This window comes from Phalacrocorax aristotelis, chromosome 9 (genome assembly GCF_949628215.1).
Source record: "Phalacrocorax aristotelis chromosome 9, bGulAri2.1, whole genome shotgun sequence".
NCBI lineage: Eukaryota > Metazoa > Chordata > Aves > Suliformes > Phalacrocoracidae > Phalacrocorax > Phalacrocorax aristotelis.
The window spans coordinates 28,450,459-28,468,206 of record NC_134284.1 but is presented as its reverse complement, the minus strand read 5'-3'; the positions used below and the strand labels follow the sequence as shown (position 1 = coordinate 28,468,206).

At 40.6% G+C, this 17,748-nt stretch overlaps 1 protein-coding gene across 6 annotated transcripts in view; it reads left to right on the top strand.

Annotated features, from left to right (window-relative positions):
• AKT1 (AKT serine/threonine kinase 1) overlaps positions 1 to 17,748 on the top strand; it is a 74,678-nt gene that overhangs the window by 36,446 nt on the left and 20,484 nt on the right. For all 6 annotated transcript variants that reach the window (XM_075104072.1, XM_075104069.1, XM_075104070.1 and 3 more), the window contains 7 exons: positions 2,878 to 3,006; positions 9,707 to 9,818; positions 12,576 to 12,723; positions 14,549 to 14,680; positions 14,847 to 14,912; positions 16,546 to 16,614; positions 17,341 to 17,466. In XM_075104072.1, coding sequence (XP_074960173.1) covers positions 2,878 to 3,006; positions 9,707 to 9,818; positions 12,576 to 12,723; positions 14,549 to 14,680; positions 14,847 to 14,912; positions 16,546 to 16,614; positions 17,341 to 17,466 — 782 coding nt within the window. The remainder of the gene's footprint in view (positions 1 to 2,877; positions 3,007 to 9,706; positions 9,819 to 12,575; positions 12,724 to 14,548; positions 14,681 to 14,846; positions 14,913 to 16,545; positions 16,615 to 17,340; positions 17,467 to 17,748) is intronic.

Sequence of the window (17,748 nt, the reverse complement as noted above, 5' to 3'; positions counted from 1 at the left end):
GTAGAATGATTCCTGCAAAATGCCTGGTGGCAATGAAGTCCTTGATTTTTTTTCCCACAGAAAGAGTGAAGAAAGAGTGAGTTTGGAGGAGTATGCAAGATATGAAAGCAATACACTGTTTTAAAGACTATGTGATTAATCCTGTTAGATGATCTAACAGAGAAACAGATTGGTGGAATAAAGCTGTAAGAAAGTATGAGAGCCAAACATAAGTATCTAATCTAAGAGGAAGTGTCTCTTGTGACAGTACAGTGTAATTTTGTGTAAAATTATGCATACCTCACTGAAAATAACCAGATAATAATTTCAGGATCTGCAAAAAATGAATGTCTCCTCTGTAAATACCGATGGGGAAGATCTGTAGCATAGGCTAGGGAGTAAGGAAAATGGAAATTTTCTGGCTTGCCCCCCTTCAGATTTTTTTTTTTTTTGTCCCATCCAATCTGGATTTAGTCCTAAATGCAAGTATGATAAGGGGCGTGAGATGGTTCCTAGGTCTCCTGGGTCTGCTTTATGCAAGAGAAGAAAGTAATAACTACTCAGGTGTGTAACAGTGTGTTCCAAAATCCTGATAGTCCGGGCAGCCACCTTCCCGACCTGCTTACCTGGCAAACCTCTCGGCAAAGAACTAGGCTGAATGTGCCATGTATCTTCTTGTCCCTGTAGTCACATCTGTGGTGTAATAGTAATGAGATTGGAGTAATCTCACTGATCTGGGCTGAGTTGGACTGGTAATTTAAAGTGAAAGGCTTCATAATCTCCTACTGATCCCAGAAAGTTTTCAGCTTTTAATTAAGGTCAGAATGAAAAAGATGACGACAACAAAACCTTCTACATGTACTGCCTTGCTTATAAATGTTAAGCCATGACAGCCATAGGTGAGGAGTTTTGAAATTCCAAAAGTGATGATGACATTTTTGTAAACCCCTTATAGGTTAGTGTAACACTTGCAGCTGTAACAGACGTCTCTGAGAAGGTTTGCACTTATTTCTTTTCCTCTCGTCTTTCTTGTGTCGCCCCCTGTTTCATCAGTGCAAATGGATGCTTTCTGCAGACATGGCCACTGTTGGAAAGGTAGCTCTGCATGACTCTCTTCTGGTTCAGTAACTCTTAGTTTTTTGCTTTAGATTAGAAAATTGAAAGCCTAACAAGGGCTAAACGGGTGAAAGCAGCAGCTAGGGGTGCACATGCCCATGGCTATGTGGCATGGGCATTGGTGTTGCTGGTGCTTCTCTGTGCAGAAAAGTACAAGTCTGAATGGAGATGAGATGGCACAGCTGGTGCCCAAAGCGGCTTGAAACTGCGCTGCAGAAGGAGAGGAGGTCTGTGGGGAGAGGAAGGAGGCAAAGCAGCTGCAGGGGAGTTCCTGGGGCAGGGTGCACATTGCTGGGAGAGAAATTAGCGGTGGAGGAGAGCTGAGCAGCAGGAAGAGAGGGTCTGAGCAGAGCCTGGGAGAACAGTAGAGCAGCAGAAGGTTGCCAGAGCCAATAAATCTGGGGAGCCTTTTCTTCTCAATGCTCTTGGTGGTTGTTTGAAGAGCTTGCCAGCAGATGAAACAGGGCACTGAGTACCAGCCAGTGCAGGGGCAGCCTTGTGGGGTGTGCAGGCATGCTCCTGCTGTGGCAGACCTGAAAGAAGCTTGGCTCCTAGTCTGCTCACTCATCCTCCCCCTGATGTGGAACAAGCAAAGGAGAAACCATACTGGAGGGAGGAGGGTATAGCTGCTGCCCAGCTGTGGGTGCTTTGTAGTGACCACTTAAGGTTTTTCGTTTTTTTTTTAAAATTTTTTAAAATCAGTTGTTGTTGGGGTAAGCAGGGTTGGAAAACTGTGGCTGGTACCCTGACTTGAATAGCAGCTTGAGTGAGGCTTTTGTGATTCAGATGAATAGAAACATTACTGCAGGACCTGGAGGCCCAGCTGGACACCATGTGAAGCTATTTAAGGTTCTTGAGAGACTGCCTGAGAAGGTGACAACATGGACAGTGGGCAAGGGGGGAAACTGAGGCACTTTGTCAAAGTCACCCAGAAGAGCCACAGGGGGAACCCCTCTCTTCCTTCCCTGAAACGTAACTGAGTAAATCCAGTAAATAACTGAGGTTTTGATCAACTCTTTTCTTTTTTTTCCACGGCTGGAGATTTTGAAGGTGGCTGTAATAGTTACGCAACTGTTAACTGTGCAGGTTGCTCAGATGAGCAGTAGCATGCTGTAAGCAAGGGATGTTTTCTCTGACAAAGGTGGAATATCTTTCAGAATAGGTGTTTGTTTCCTTCATGGTGGCTATACATCATCCAGTGTTTTCCTCTTCATATTGTGATATATCATCTCGTGTTTCACGCTTGAGATGTTGTGAGAGGAGTGAGTGATGTTATGTAACTTAAGCAGAGAATTATCTTATGTTCTAAAAGTGACTGTTGGTTTGATAAAGCAGTTGACTAATTAGTAAATTACCCATTGTTGTTTAAAATACTTGCGCTGCAAAATGTAAATGAAAAAAATTTCTCCACTTGTCAGTATGAAAAATGACAATAGCAAAAATAATACATAGGACATCTGCTCTGATTTTTTTAAAATTTAAAATGCATTTAAGGCAGATGTTGCAGAATTTGAATGGAAATTGGAGTAGATGGAAGAACAAAGCATATCTGTTTACCTTTTATGAAGTCCCATTTTTATGGTTAACATCACTAGTAATATCTGACTCAAAGCCTGTATTTTTCCACTGTTTGTATGAGAATGAACTGAATGTTCTTAAAACTGCTGCTATGTCAGGATGACATATAGTTTCAATATTTAAAAAAAAAAAAAAAATGTTGACGAGTCTGTATTTCAGGGTGTTTTCTGATGGTCTCTCATATTGCCCGTCCTTTCTTTCCAGGAGAATACATAAAAACATGGAGGCCACGGTATTTTCTTCTAAAGAATGATGGCACGTTCATTGGCTACAAGGAACGACCGCAGGATGTCGACCAGCGGGAATCACCTTTAAATAACTTCTCAGTAGCTCGTAAGTGTTTTTACACGCTCCCTCGTCCAGTTTGGGGGTCGATGTATTCTTGTAGTCATAGCACCCAGAAGCTTCATCAGTAACTTCCAAATCTGCCCAGAGTGATGTATCTAAACACTGAACGTGTTTGAGATAATAAAACCCCACTGCGTTTCTCAGGAACGACTGTGATGTGGAGGTTTGATACTCTGGTTTTGGGGTTTGGATTTTTTGGGGGTTTTGGGTTTTTTTTTAATATAGTTTTCTACTAATTTACCATTTCTGGTTATAGAATCTGGTTATAGAATAAAAGGGGTTTCTTTGTTAATATTTTGTATGTCTGTTATTCAGTAAGTTGCTTTAAAGTGAAAATTAACCCAGGCACAGCCAAAGCGTTTCACCCTCTGTTGTGCCGCCAGATCTGAATTCAAGTGGCATTGACGTGGGTCAAAGCTGTTTGATTGTTAGCATAAGAGAACATGGAGTGAGCACTGCTTTTAATGAAAGACACTCAGTTTTTCTTAATTTTGGACACAAAACCGTATTTGTTCTATTAGAGCCAACAAAAAGGTTTGGAAATAATAACATCTCCTAACCTCTGCACTCTATCCTGTGCGAACATTTCCGACTTCGCTCAGGTGCTGCAGCACAGGATGTGATAGAAGAATCTGAAGATAATTTCCTTTTCTTGCTTGTGTTTTTAACCTTTTGCTGTATAATTCCAGCTTTTATTTTCTCCTGTTCTTAATCATTCCTGTTTCATGATCTGCCTGGGTCTCGTTCCACCACTTAACAGGTGCCACAATGATCTATTTTTATTAACAACGATCTGTTTGTTCCCTGTTCCTGGTGACTAGTGGAAGCAAAGCTCTGCAGAGAGAAGGGCAGGGGCTTTCCCTCTTTGTTACAGTGTAGCTTGAAATATATGGGGTTCATCTTTGTAGTTGACCTTTAAGCAGACCGATTTATTTTGGAACACCCTGGGCCTGGAATAGGGCTGAGCAGCACTAGGAATTAATGCAAATGTTCTTTTTTTTTTTTTTCTTCACTAGTAGCATCATGTACCTGTTCTGACTGATGATGGGAACAAATAATGGACATGCTGTTGCCTGGTGCCCCTATGGAGGTTGCCAAGAGTGCTTTGGGGTTTTTTGTCTCATTTTAGAGAGAGAATTGTTGTAGTGTTTCCATTTCTGTGATGATATGGTACTTTCCTCTTTAGACTGGGCTCTACTTATGGATCAAGAAGGTAAAGAAAAGCAGTAGAGAGCCATTAATCCATAAATTAATTCAGTATTTGGTCTGTAGCCAGAGGCTTTTAACAAATGCACTTTTTGCAGGACGCTTCCATCCTGTTGCTGCTAACTGTGTTACTTAAAATAATTATTTACTGCACCTCAATGCTAAGGAGTAAAAAAAGATTTACCCATTGCCTTCTCTTTGTCCTAGTTGCCTTCAAAATGGGTTAACTTAAATCGGTTTTCACGACAGGAAAATGGTGCTTTTTTTGGCAGATTGAGCCCATCAGTCTTGGCGCTTATAGATAAACAAGTTCGTTACCATGGTATCAGAGCATTGTCGAAAAAGACGTGACACGTGCCTACAGAGTAAGGTGTAGCCCCCGTAAGAGGGATTGCAGGGAGGGCGGTGGCTGGAAGGATGTTCCTAGCAGGGGCTCTTGCCTCGTGAACCAGTGGCATGTCGGGAAGGCCTTGATGCCTGCGGGGGGCCTCCTTGCTAGAAGTCATTATTGTGGTTTTGGGCTCACAGAAGCAGCTGTTGCCCCACCAGGATTTAATTCCTCATGTAGGCACTGGCATGCAGTGCTGCCAGCACCTGATGTGCAGTTCCCTTCTGGGTACCCTCTGCAGTTGTATCATTTGGATGTGTTTTGCACCACAAGTTTTCCCTTTGAACCTGCTTGCTTGGTATTTTAATTTGGTTTAACTTGTCGAGTTAGCTTAAGTGAACTCGAGCTGCCTCTGGAGGAAGGCTCAAGCCAGAATGCAGCCTCGTGCTGCAGAGGCAGCCTGCAGAAGCCTCCTGCCAGTGAAAGGTGGCAGGAATTTAGCTGAAATGTTTTGTGAAAATTCATCCTTTCTTTTTTCCTATTTTGCTTTTTTTCCCGAGAGACCATGATAGCCCTGACTTTTTTGTCAATTAGTGAACTAGATGTTTGGATTGTTTTGGTTTTGTTTTTCTTTTTTTCTTTTTTTTTAATGAGGTGGCAGGCTGTCTCAGTCTGTTCTTTGGAAGTGGTCCCATGTTTCTGATTAAAATCTTTACCTTCTTCTGCTGTAAAATAATGTAGGCTTTTTTACCTTTGCAAGTAAAAGGGTTTTTTCTCATGACTAGGGGACCCTTCTTACTTGTAGCGTAAAATTAATATTAAGTGATTTTGTCAACCCATGAGAGGTAGGAAGTATTCAGGAGAAAGCAGTGAGAAACGATAACATCTAATGATGATTTGTCTTTTCCCTTAACAGGTATGAAAAAATTATTAGCAATAAATACAGACTGTGCTTTCCATGTGCTTGACAGTCTCTTCTTTCTCCTACGCTACCCTTTTCAGTCTGTGAGGGTTTTGATCATACATCTTTGAAAACTATTTTATAGGGCCTCCCTATGGGTAAAGACAGGCTGGGTTACTTTTTAAAGTACCTTTTTCTACACCTAATTTTCCATTTAAAATAGCCATATATCTGTTTAAGGTTATTTTCCCTGGAAGTTACCTATCGGTGATTTATTTAAAGAAAAAAAAAACCAAACCAACAAACCCACAAAAAAAAAAACACAACCACAAAAAACTAAAAAAATCAAAGCAAAACTGAATGAGCATTTAACTGTGATTTTTGAGCCATATTTGTGTTTGTGTTCTGTATTTCACCACTAGTAAGATAGAAGGAATAAAAAAGCCTGTACCTAAATAGTTCTGTTCCAGAGGCCCTGCAGATAAATAACCAATAGAGCCTGTGTTGTAAATCTGCGAGATAAGTAGCCTTCATACCGATTGTAATCTCGGATTACTATGTATGTCTGCCTATTAGGTTATAAGCCTTTAAAACCATATAGCTGAGAAGAGCAGTATATTGTGAAAAACCACATGGAGAGCGAGGCTATTCCTGTTAGAAAGAAGGGATTACTTCTCTGACTGTCAAAAAGGAGGGTGGACTGTGGTGGTTTTGTTGTACAGCTGAAAATGTAATTGCTCAACAATATGAGTGCACCTTTCGGGACAGGACTGCGTGTCTGCAGTCAGGCATTTATCACGGGGCATAGGATGGCCAGATAGTGGACAGATTTTCTGTGTTTGCTGTTACTAGGGGCCACCTTCAGTCCAGGGCTGCAACTCAGGGCTCCCAGCTCCTCGCTTTTGCCATGCTGCGCTGTCTGGGGACAAATCTACCCGGTGGTGCTAGTGGAAAAGGAGCGCTTCAACATAATATTCCTGCTTGCCTTTCCAAAGTTCTATTTTTCAATCATTCTTCTTGCCTGATATACCTTTTCTTTTTTCTTTTTCTCCCTCATCCCCTTCTTTAAAGAAACTAAAGCAGGAATGGGAAGGATTCTTCCTTCACATTATTGTTTTAAAGTGTGATGTCATTACATAGGGAGCAGAGTTTGACACTTTCATCGCAAGTAATCTGCCTTTTAGCTTAAGTGCTGGGGAAGCAAATATTGTGACATTTTAGAAAGTCACTGGGATAATACTAAGTGTCTTTCAAATACAAAATGGTAATTTACATTTGAATGCTTTAGTGTCTATCCCTGTTAGGAACAATTTCTCTGTCCTACTTACTTTAAAAGACCAAACGCCAGGAAGGAATCGAGGTTCTTTAGAGCAATTTAAATCATTTTTAACAGGCTGTTGTTTATAGTGCTTGCTTTGTTGCAAATGGGGAATACTTTTGTTGGCCTGTTTGACAAGAAAAACTGTCTTCAAAGTGGGTAAGCGACCCTCGGCCTGTATTTGAAATTGAATGCTTTTATAGCAGAACCCCCAAACATTCCATCAATCAGACCTAGTATTATACAGCATCTGTATCGATGCTCTGCTGTAGTGGCGCATGTTGCGGTACATGATTATAGAAGGCAAATTTGGTGCTTCTCTAGCTTCCCAACTACAGTGAAGAGCACAGAGTTGGTTTTAAAAGTAAGAAAAAACCTGCTGCTTCATCGTTTCATTGATAAAATTCATGCGACTGTTGTATATAGGGAGAACTAAGTGGTAGCATCAAACTTTCTGAAACCTATGGGGTACAGCACTTTGGTAAAGCAATTTAAAAATAAAGCCTTCTGTATTTCTTGATATGTGCTGTTATGATTGAACAGGGTAATTAGACAGCATATTGTTCACTAAACAAAACACTTCTATGTGACATACTTGAATTATAGTGGTTATTAACTGGCAAATCTCTATTATTCATCTTGCTGTATGCCTTAAAGGTTGCTGGATCAGCAAGCTTAACAAGTATCAATGGACAGTGCTGATTTAGGGGAAAAGTGGGGATGTTTAACTGGTCCCCTTCTATGACAGAAAATGCCTTGTGTGGTTTATTATGCTGAAATTAAATGGTTAAAGTTTAGAGTTCATGGCTAGTTTAAATATCCATGCTGCTACTTCAGAATACTTAATCTGAGGAACTAAATGTGAATTTAAAGGCGGTTTGAAAAAAGTAAACAAAACCTCTCAGTGTGTTTCTTCATCATGTTGCATTTCTGAATTAGTAAAGGAGAACAGCTCTGGATTTGCGCAAGGTTAGAAATAGCCTGATTTTCTTCAAGTCTTCAGCCAAATTCACTGTCTTAGGGCTGCATTGTGCAGGCTCACAGAGGACAGCCCCAGCCTTCATCTAATCACGTTAGGCAGATAAAAATGGGAGACAGAACAAACAACAAAAAAAAGAAGAGTAGCTAAGCTAAGGTGGACGATCAGGGTGTGGGAGTGAGATCTTCTGAGCTGAGTTTATCAGAACTGGGCTTACTGGGCCGTACCAGCTTGTGCAGTTGTGTTCAGTCTTAACTGCCATTCTGCGGAAGAGGATGGAGTTAGCTGGAAGGCTAAATTCGGCGCTCTGTAAGCACGGCTGCGTCGCTGTGTGGAAGTTCTTTAATCTCAGTGAATGAAGGAGTGCCGTTTATCACACTAAAACCTTCTCATGACTCATTAATAAACTTTCTCTTATCTAATTGCAGTGCTTCAGTAGGATGCAGTATAACCTCAGCGAGCTATTAAAGAAAAATTAGATTTTCTTGTCATGAAAAATGCAAAGTTACTCATTGAAAAGCTTATAATTCCAGTAGCAAATGAGGCATGAAGAATATTGCTAAAAATATGGTGCCCAAAAACACTGGCAGTAAATATTTTATCTTGGTGCTAATTAAGAGCTTGAATTTAAAACTGAGCATTCTAAATTTTCACAATAATAAAATTAACCTAATGATACCGGTTTAGTCTTAGTAACGTGCACAGTTACCCTGGCTGGATTCTGTCCTCGACTTGCACGTTGCTGGTGGTTGAGGATGTTCCTAGCTCTAGCAGTAAGCAGAAATTTCTTCTTGTCTTCATAGTGCCTTTTTATTTACTTGGAAGTTGATTTAGAACCTGAAGACCAAATAATAGCAAGCTTGTGGTTTCATTTACTGCAAGAAAGAGTTCAATGTAAGAACACCCTTCCCCCCAATTATCTCTCTTCCTCCTTTCCCCCCCCCCCCCCCGGTGCCCTGGTTTCTTAATATGACTTTCCTTTAACAGGGGCTGTTTAATTAGCAGTAGATTTTCTATTAACATAAATATGAAAAAATGTGGTGTTTTGGCTTCTGTTATTATTTCATTGATTTTCTTTTGGTTTTAAAATCCTCTCTTATAGCATAGCTAGCATACCCTTAATCAGGTGTGTTTTCAGGCCCAAATTTGAAGGATAAGAAAATCCTACGAAGCTTAAAATGGTAGGTGTGATTTTTTTTTTTTAAAAAAAGGTGTGACTTAAAAAAAAAAAAAAGCTCTCGAGAGCATTTTTATCAAGGAAGCAGTGGTTTTGCATGTAGCCATACTTCTGTAGCCTTTTTGGGTTGTGCTTAAATACTGGCAGCGATGGAAGCTGTTAGCTGCGTGTCCGTGCAGCATCCGGCTCTGCAGCAGCTGTCCCAAAGGCATTTTGAACAGGGTCTTTTCTGGGGGTGCCTCTGCAGTTTAATGTTCCCTCTAGTGTTTGAGGACTGGAAATGCTGAGTCTGATCTTTGTCAGGTCGCTGCAAAATGACCAAACGCTCTCTCTAGCAACTCCTTGAAAGCCAAGGACAGGGTTTTATGTCGGGAAAGTCAAAGGGAGGGAACCTGGGGGCTTGGCTTTAGTTTCAGTGGATGTAATTGCTGCATTATCAGCTGACTTTGTCCGTGTGCTCTGCTCGAGATGACCTTTGGAGTGTAGGACCTGAGTCTGAACGGCTTCTGTGTCATCACATCACATTTCTACTTACCTCCATGGGCAGACCAAATGTGGAGCCTAAGCAGATTTTGATTTCGGTGCTGCTGAGATGACTACCTCCCAAGCTATTTATTGGTTTCATCAACACAGTAAATTGTCTCAAGTCTCCTAAAGAAGTACTTACAGAGATTTCTATGGCTGATTAATCGCAACAGTTTGCTAGATAAGAATAAAGACAAATGATTATTTAAACCTGCTTATGTACCATGACTCTTCTTCCTTGATTGTGGTAGAGTGCCAGCTGATGAAGACAGAACGACCTAAACCAAACACATTTATCATTAGATGCCTCCAGTGGACCACAGTAATTGAAAGAACATTTCATGTGGAGACTCCAGAGGAGCGGTATGTTTCACTCATATTTAATACATAAACGACTTGCAAAAGCAGATGCAAGTGTTCAGCATTAATAGCGAGTCCTTTGCTGAAGCTCTTACTTATCAGATGGTGTACATCTAGACTGAAAAGCGACAAACAATTTTTGGGCGCCTCAGTTTTAGTGCATGTTCCAGTATAAAAGGTACAGGTTTCAGAGAGTGGATTTTGAGTAGTATTTATTTGTAAATGAAATGTTGCTAGATTGGGTATCCAGAACAGACAGGTGCAGGTGTGTACCAGCACACAGGTAGTTATTTCTGGAAACTCAATGTTCATTTCTCATGGGAAATGTTGTGGTATGTGAAATGAAGGGTTTCTGACCGGGGAGCTTCTGGAAGGATGAGCACAAGTGAAACAGAAATTCAGGTAAAGTTGAGTTGTATCAAAACACTGACCTTTTAAATCTTTTCAGATCCCTTGTTTTTAAAGAAAAAAAGTTAGATGTATTGTTGCTGATTGCTAATGTTTTATGCAAATTAGATAATAAAGGTGATAGTTATCTGCTGCAGGTGCAGATTTCTGTTTCAGCTGTTAGGAAGCAAAGCTAAGAGTATGCATCCTGTGCTCTCATCATTGGAGAATTGATCTCTTACCTCCTGAGACAACAGTTCTCCAGCACAGCTATTCTACAACTACAGAGTATTTAAATATTTACTTGCTCTTCAGGAACTGAACTTAAATTATTCCAGTACCATTACCCTAGGGGAAGGGGTATTTTAAAACCCTTGCCCTCCCTAGATATGATACTGGCACATATTTATTTTTAGGATCAGCAAATTCTACCTAGTATTCTTCACTTTTTTTCTTTCATAGCCTTTGCATGCGCTGATTTAAGAAGGCTCCTGTTTATTGCTTTTGATTCTATTACAGTGATCAGAAGAAGGTAAAATCAAATTAAAAGCGAAGAAAATTAAACTGGTCCTTGTTTCTTTTAGTAGCTTTGTGGTCAGTGACCCTGAAGGGAGTGAATAACAGTTTCCATTTGGGGGAAGATTGTGTTTCAGTTGTGTTTTGTTCCCTCCTAGCCAGTTAAGTCACCTTTGTGACACTTGAGGGCTCGGAGTGTTAGTCACCTCTGTTGTGTACACTTGAGACATAAAAGCTGAGGGTGAAATTCTGGTCTCCCAGAAATCAAAGATACTCACTTCAGGAGAGCCGAGATCTCAAACAAGTCAGTAACAAATCTTAAAAGAGATGTGAAGATAGATATGCTGTGTCTTTAAAACCAACATTTGTTTTTTGAGAGAGATGGAGAGATAAAAATACAGAAGAAAAAATTCTTTTTGTAATAGTTCTGAATATGAACAACGAGTAGTAAATAAAGGAATGTGTTTGTGATGGTGAATGAAGTAGTCTGTGCTGGGAGTATAGGGAGAACGTTCTGAATGTTTAGCATTATCTTGATGCCCCAGACAGGGCTGGATAGTGCATGCTCAGGCAAAATCCAAAATAAAAAACGCACAGGAGCTTATGTGTAACTGGTGCAGTTTTTATTAGAATCTTGTGTTGGGTACTTTTTCCCATGGACTTTTCTTCTTCTGGGAAATGATCTGCCTCTTCCATCCATCACAAACTGAAATTCACAAGTCCAGATATTATTTTTTTATTTTTTATAATTTCATAAAACCAATGAAAAATTTGACATTGATTAGGATGGCACGGCTTCACTGCAGATTATGCATGGCTACTTCCGTTCCTGCTGTAGTAGCAAAGTATTTTACCTGGGGTGTCCTTGAGAAGAGTTTAGCCAGAGCCAAAAAAGTATCAACTAAACCACTACATCCCATTCCTTACAGATACAAAAGATAGTAAAATACAGTAAATTCACACAGTCAGCTGAACATGTCTTCAGCCCCTGTATGCCTTAAAGCTCATCCCAAAATCCCGTAAGTCCTTACAAGTTGTATGCTTTATGTTGAATAAATTTGCAGTGAAATGAAGTGAAGGCCAAGAACTTTCACTTCAGTAGTTTCCAAAGGTGTGAAATTTCCCAAAGGACACTGGAGTGGAAGTGGTCTCCATAGATGGAGTTGAAGGGGTCAGTATAAGAGCACCCATTGCTGAAATAGCTGTGGAAACTTTATCGTAATCAAGACCGGTGCTTAAGATAAAATGTCAGTGCTTTTGCTGACGTTCTGCTAAAATTTACACAGGAATTGCTGTTGTTTCTGTCATCATCTTTACAACAGAGGAATAACCCAAGTATCCTGGGCTTTAATACCTTCTCCTAGATCACTCCTTGCCGTTAAAATTCAGGATATGTGTACGAAGAGGTGGCATAGTGCCCCCAGCAGTTGGATATATGTGTTTCAATGCACTATAGGAATGGAGAAGCTGTGTTTAATTGCTTTGTGCTTCATGGGAGCCTTCCTTTTTGGTTTTGGCAAGTCTGTTTTTGTTATGTAAATCTCTGTATCACCAGGTCATATCTTGAACTGCTGACTGAATGCCTATTAGAAATTCTGTTGTCTGAAAAGCCTTATATCATGTCCAGGCTGGGAGGACTTCAGTTGTCTCTTGTTTCTAGTACAATTAATAAAGATGTGTGTTAAAAGCACTCTTAAAAATGCATTTTTATAGTTCCTGAAAATGCATATAATTCAGTGTATGTTGCATTGATTCACCAGAGAGCATTAGTTGCTCTGTATTCCTTGGTGACCCTTGCCATGGCAGATGGTAATCTTAAGTCACAAGTAACTAGTGTCTTTGCTTATATTTTGCCAGGGAAGAATGGACAAAAGCCATCCAAACAGTAGCAGACAGCCTCAAGAAACAAGAGGAAGAGATGATGGATTTTAGATCTGGCTCTCCCAGTGATAATTCAGGTGCTGAAGAAATGGAAGTTTCTATGACAAAGCCAAAACACAAAGTGGTAAGTGAGCATAGCAGGAATAACAATATTTCTTAGGTCTTCTCAAATGTAGACAAGAAATAGCCATCAAGACACATGTTCCCATGAAAATTACACAGTTGTAGGTGCAGCTTCTGGAGGAACCAACTGTCTAGGCTGAGCAGGTACCAGGCAAAGCCTGTCTGGGTCCCTGGAGTTCTGAGTTCAGACATCCTTACTGCATGGCTTTCAAGGCCAGTTTGGGTCTGGAATTGGTTTGTCTCTTTTCCTGTGATGCAGAGACTGAAATCATAGCTCCTGCTGGACCATGTGACTGTTAACTCCTTGCAGGTTTGTGCAAAGATATTCCAGTGGATTTGCAGGATTTAGGGTGCGTCCAGTGGATTTAATTGCTCCAGATCAAGGGTTTAGGCTACTAACCCTAGGCTACAGCCACTGCGGTGTCTGTCCATCATGTTCCCAGAGGTCAGGTTTTTGCATCAGGCACAGAATTGTCTGAACGCACAGGGCCAGTGCTGCAGTGGCCCTCCACAAAAGGAGTATGTGCCGGGGGAGATATTTGCCCTGTGGAGCCCTCTTAGGTATCTGTCTTCAACTCCCTTCACTACTTTCTACCCCATTGTGGTCTCCTGTTTGGGTTTCCATTTTCCAAAGTGTTCCCATCTGCTCTTGTAAGGAAGAATTGATAGCTTCTGCAAGGGAAAAGATTCTGTGCCTGTGGATTGTACCAAGGCACTTCTTTGTGTCCTTATCTCACTGTTTATCATCCACATTTGCTTCCATACGTTGGTTTCAGTTCTGGGAAAACTGATGTTTTTAAAGAAAAAGGATACCTATCCACCAGTGTCAACATGAAGTATGTGTGCCAGCCTTTTGTCATGTCGGTGGTTTTAGACTGATGTGGGTGGCCACTTACATGTTGCTTTGAATTGTAGCTGCCATTAGCCTTCTGTGACCTTGACTGGTCAGACACGGCTCTTCTTGAGCAGCTCTTCATAGAAGTGGAAGAACCACCTCAGTCAAATATATACGTTCCTCTGAGACAGCGACTGTGTCTCTCGGGGCATGTTAGTGAGGATAGTCAAAATGATTATTGGGGTCCTGGCATCGACTGCATTGAACAGTTAGCAGAAAGGTATCTCAGCCAACTCTAGAGAAGGATGTGGAGGAAGTTTGCTATTGGGAGCATATTAAATTTTTTCCCTAACTCAGGCTGCAGTAGCCCTGGGCTGTATAACTCTTACTATTGTTATGTTGGCAATGGTCATTGATATGACAGTACAGAGACTATCCTCAGCCTGCAACAGATTCTGCTTTCCCCAACATTTTTCCTAATGGCAAAACAAATAAGAGCAAATGGCTAATGTGTGAGGCAGTCATTTTGTCTGTGGGTTTTTCTGCTGTTCAATGAAGCACCAGAAAGTTGGTCCCCTAGAGAGGTGGGGAAGATCACAAAAAAGGTGTGGACTTAATCCCCAGAATCAGAGCAGCATGTGCCTTTTAGTGAATGACTGCACTGACAAAGTGGTCAAAATGTCTATGGATTAATAATAATATGTTGAATGGTATTTGCACAGTTGAGTGTTGAGTCATGTGAAAGCATGGTCTTTTATTTGAAAGCATATGGTTTTCCCTAAATAGTTTGATTAGCTTTGGGAGCGCACCGATATTCATTTTTATGGAAGAATCATTTCTGCTCCTGAATTCTACTAAGCAAAAGGATTAAAAAACCCCACATATGCAACATAAGCCACGTGTTCTCACGTGAATGAGAAATTCTAGTCTGAGAATGATCTTCTTGTTGTAGTTCATGTAATTCAGTTCTTGTTTATCTGTATCATTATAGACTATGAATGAGTTTGAATACCTTAAACTGCTGGGAAAAGGCACTTTTGGAAAGGTCATTTTAGTTAAAGAAAAAGCAACCGGACGGTATTATGCTATGAAAATTCTGAAGAAGGAAGTTATTGTAGCAAAGGTGAGTAGGTGGGAAACTTGGGAATGTGTTTCACCCTTGATGCAGCCTTTGGGAACGTCATACCAAGGATTCTCTGAGTACTTGTAAATAATTGCTCCCTTAGTGTTTGAAATGGACCCCTGATCTAGGGAATCACTTTGCTGATTTCCTTCTGCTTGTGTTTCAGGATGAAGTAGCACACACGCTGACAGAAAACCGTGTTTTACAGAACTCGCGGCATCCATTCTTGACAGTAAGTGTTTCTCCCTTTGAGTGTAACTTGATATCATGACAACCAAGACTTCCCTTACTTTTTGTTATTTATATAATACATCTGAGATCTGTGATTTCAGAGTGGCTGTGTATTTTTGTACCCTTCCATTTTTGGGAAGCACAAATTAAAATGCTTTTTAAAATCTTCTGATTCTTGCAGAGCAGGTCCTCAGTACCTCTTGAAGACAGTGTTTCAGGGTGTGGTTTGACTTTGACTCACCCATTTAGTGGCTTGCTCTCTCTGAGAGAACCATCAGCTTTCCTTGTCCTCCAAATGCTTGGTCTCTTCTTTGTAGTAGAGATCAGGGTGACCCTGATCTTGTGACAGGCAAGTTCAGGAAGATACAGTGGGGGAAAAACCCTTTAATTTTGCCATTCTTTGGTTTTTTTTAAGCTCCTAGATGCAGCTCAGTACAGAATCAGAGCACAGGTAATGCCAGCCAAAGGATAGTGGTGGGAGCGTGTGGGATGGGACAGGGAAGAGCAGGACCATGCTTTTATCTGCTACTTTCCTTCTGGATTGGCTTAGCTGTAAAATCAAACCATACACTCACTTTAAACCTCCCAGCGCCAGTAGTCTGGGTTGAGTTCAGATACCTGAGTTCCACCTCAAGATTTTGTTCCTCATATTTATTACAAGTTGGCTCTGAAATGTTTCCAACTGCTTAAGCCCTTTTAACAACTGGGATCCTACACAGGTCTCTTTCCTTTGTCCAGGTGCACAAGGGCTTAACTGGAATTTAGACTTTTAAGCATGGCCTCTGGAAGTAAATATTGGCTGTATTGGGTATGTTTGTTGACATGTCTAGAACCTGCTCCTCCCTCTCTCTGCAAAAATATGACTGGTTTAAAAATACCACCCCTAGTAATGAAGTTGATGATATCATGTGCAGTATTTTTTTTAATGCTTTCATAAAGCCAAATATCTAAAACAAGGGCTGTCTTGAGAAGTCAGCTACGAGGCTGGGTAACGACCAAGAAACTTAGACTGTGGCAAACAAGTTGATGTTACTCTTGCCACAGGAATACATGTGGCAGTACAAAGGCACCTTGTGACACTTCATCACACCCTCCATTTGGTCTGTTTTTGTGAATTGCTCACAAATCGATATTGACAGCATTGCTCAATCGTCTGGCAGGCTGTCAACAGGGAGCAGTTGCAGGCAGCAGGGCAGAGAACAGGGGGCTGATGTGGGTAAATACAATGTGTTTCATATAAGAGGGTTTGTAGCTAGTGCAGTAAAACCTGTGCTCTGGGGTTTGGTTGTGGCCTCTTGTCTGCAAGATGAAACTGTGGGAGCTTGTGGCCTGGAGAGGAAACTTCAGAGCTGCTACTGCTACATTTTGCGTTTGCTTCGCAGCATTATAGGTGTTACTGATAGCTTCTACAAGGGATTGTTTTAATGTTTTATTGAATTTATTTAATGAAATAAGTTGGCAGCGGATCAGTCCTCAGCTGCAAAAAGAAAGTGTAAGTATTGTATAAGATCCAAGGACAAAAAGTCCGCTAAAATAGAAAATGTAATGTCTCTATGTTTCTGATAATCTGTTAAAATGCTTTTATAACTGTCAGTGTGATCTATCTTCTAAGTTTTGGTTTAAATCTGTTTCAGGCTTTAAAGTATTCCTTTCAGACACATGATCGCTTGTGTTTTGTTATGGAGTATGCTAATGGAGGGGAGGTAAGGGCAATGTAATAAAGTTTAATACTTTAGGATTTTCCTGTACTGCTACTACTAATTCTGCTTGACATTATTTACCTAAGGTCCATGTTTGCGATTATAATTAATGCAAGTTGTCCCAGCTAAACAGAGCTGTTTGCAGGTTTAACTAATATTAAGAATTAAGGCTCTTAATTTTATTAACTCCAGTTTTAGAGAAGAGCGATTTTGGGTGTTGGTTCATATCTTACATGACAGCAGCATATTGTAATCTGACATTTAGTAATTCAAGACAGCAAGGTTGCTTTCTAATTGCTCTTCAGACAACTTTTAACATTTTGTAGTTAATATTGTGAGCACGCATTACTTTGGAGGGAGAACTGGAACCAGCAAACTACTGTTAGTCAAGAAGGAAAAGTTGGAATATTAACATGTCTCTAAATCAGGCGTTAAGCTGTAGTTTTAATATGTAATTATAGTTCAATCAAAACAGGTTTTTATAATTTCCTGTACATACAAGAATGTGCAGCACACCAACTGGTTATCAGTGTGCATCTGTGAAATGAGATATAATTGTCTAGTCATGTAATTTATGATGCTTTTTAACACATTTGGGGACACAGCTGGGTGAGGATGGGAAGGGGTTTTCTCTTAGGTAATATCGCATTCCAAGCAGGATGGCCTGCGAAGTGCGAGACAACTGAGGAACATGTGCAATCTAAAGGTAACAAATTGTTGTTCTTGTAGTTGTTTTTCCATCTGTCAAGAGAGCGTGTCTTTTCTGAAGACCGGGCTCGGTTTTATGGAGCTGAGATTGTTTCAGCACTGGATTACCTGCATTCAGAGAAGAATGTGGTTTATAGAGATTTGAAGGTACGTAGAAAAGGAATTCCATAGGCTTTTTGGTTGTTAGGCACAAAAGCAAATGAGCCTGAACTACAGGAAAGCCTTCCCTGACTGAACTTTAATGTAACAGTTACTGCAGCTGTTGGACTTGACTTTACAGGATGTCTAAACACTCCTATAGTCTAGGAGGTTGTATAATGCATTTATCAGGACCCCGGCAGCATTTCAGAGAATATGGAGTACTGAGCTATTTGGGTTGCATTTTCACTTGCCTGCTTATGTTCTAAGAGAAATCTTGCTGGCTCTTCT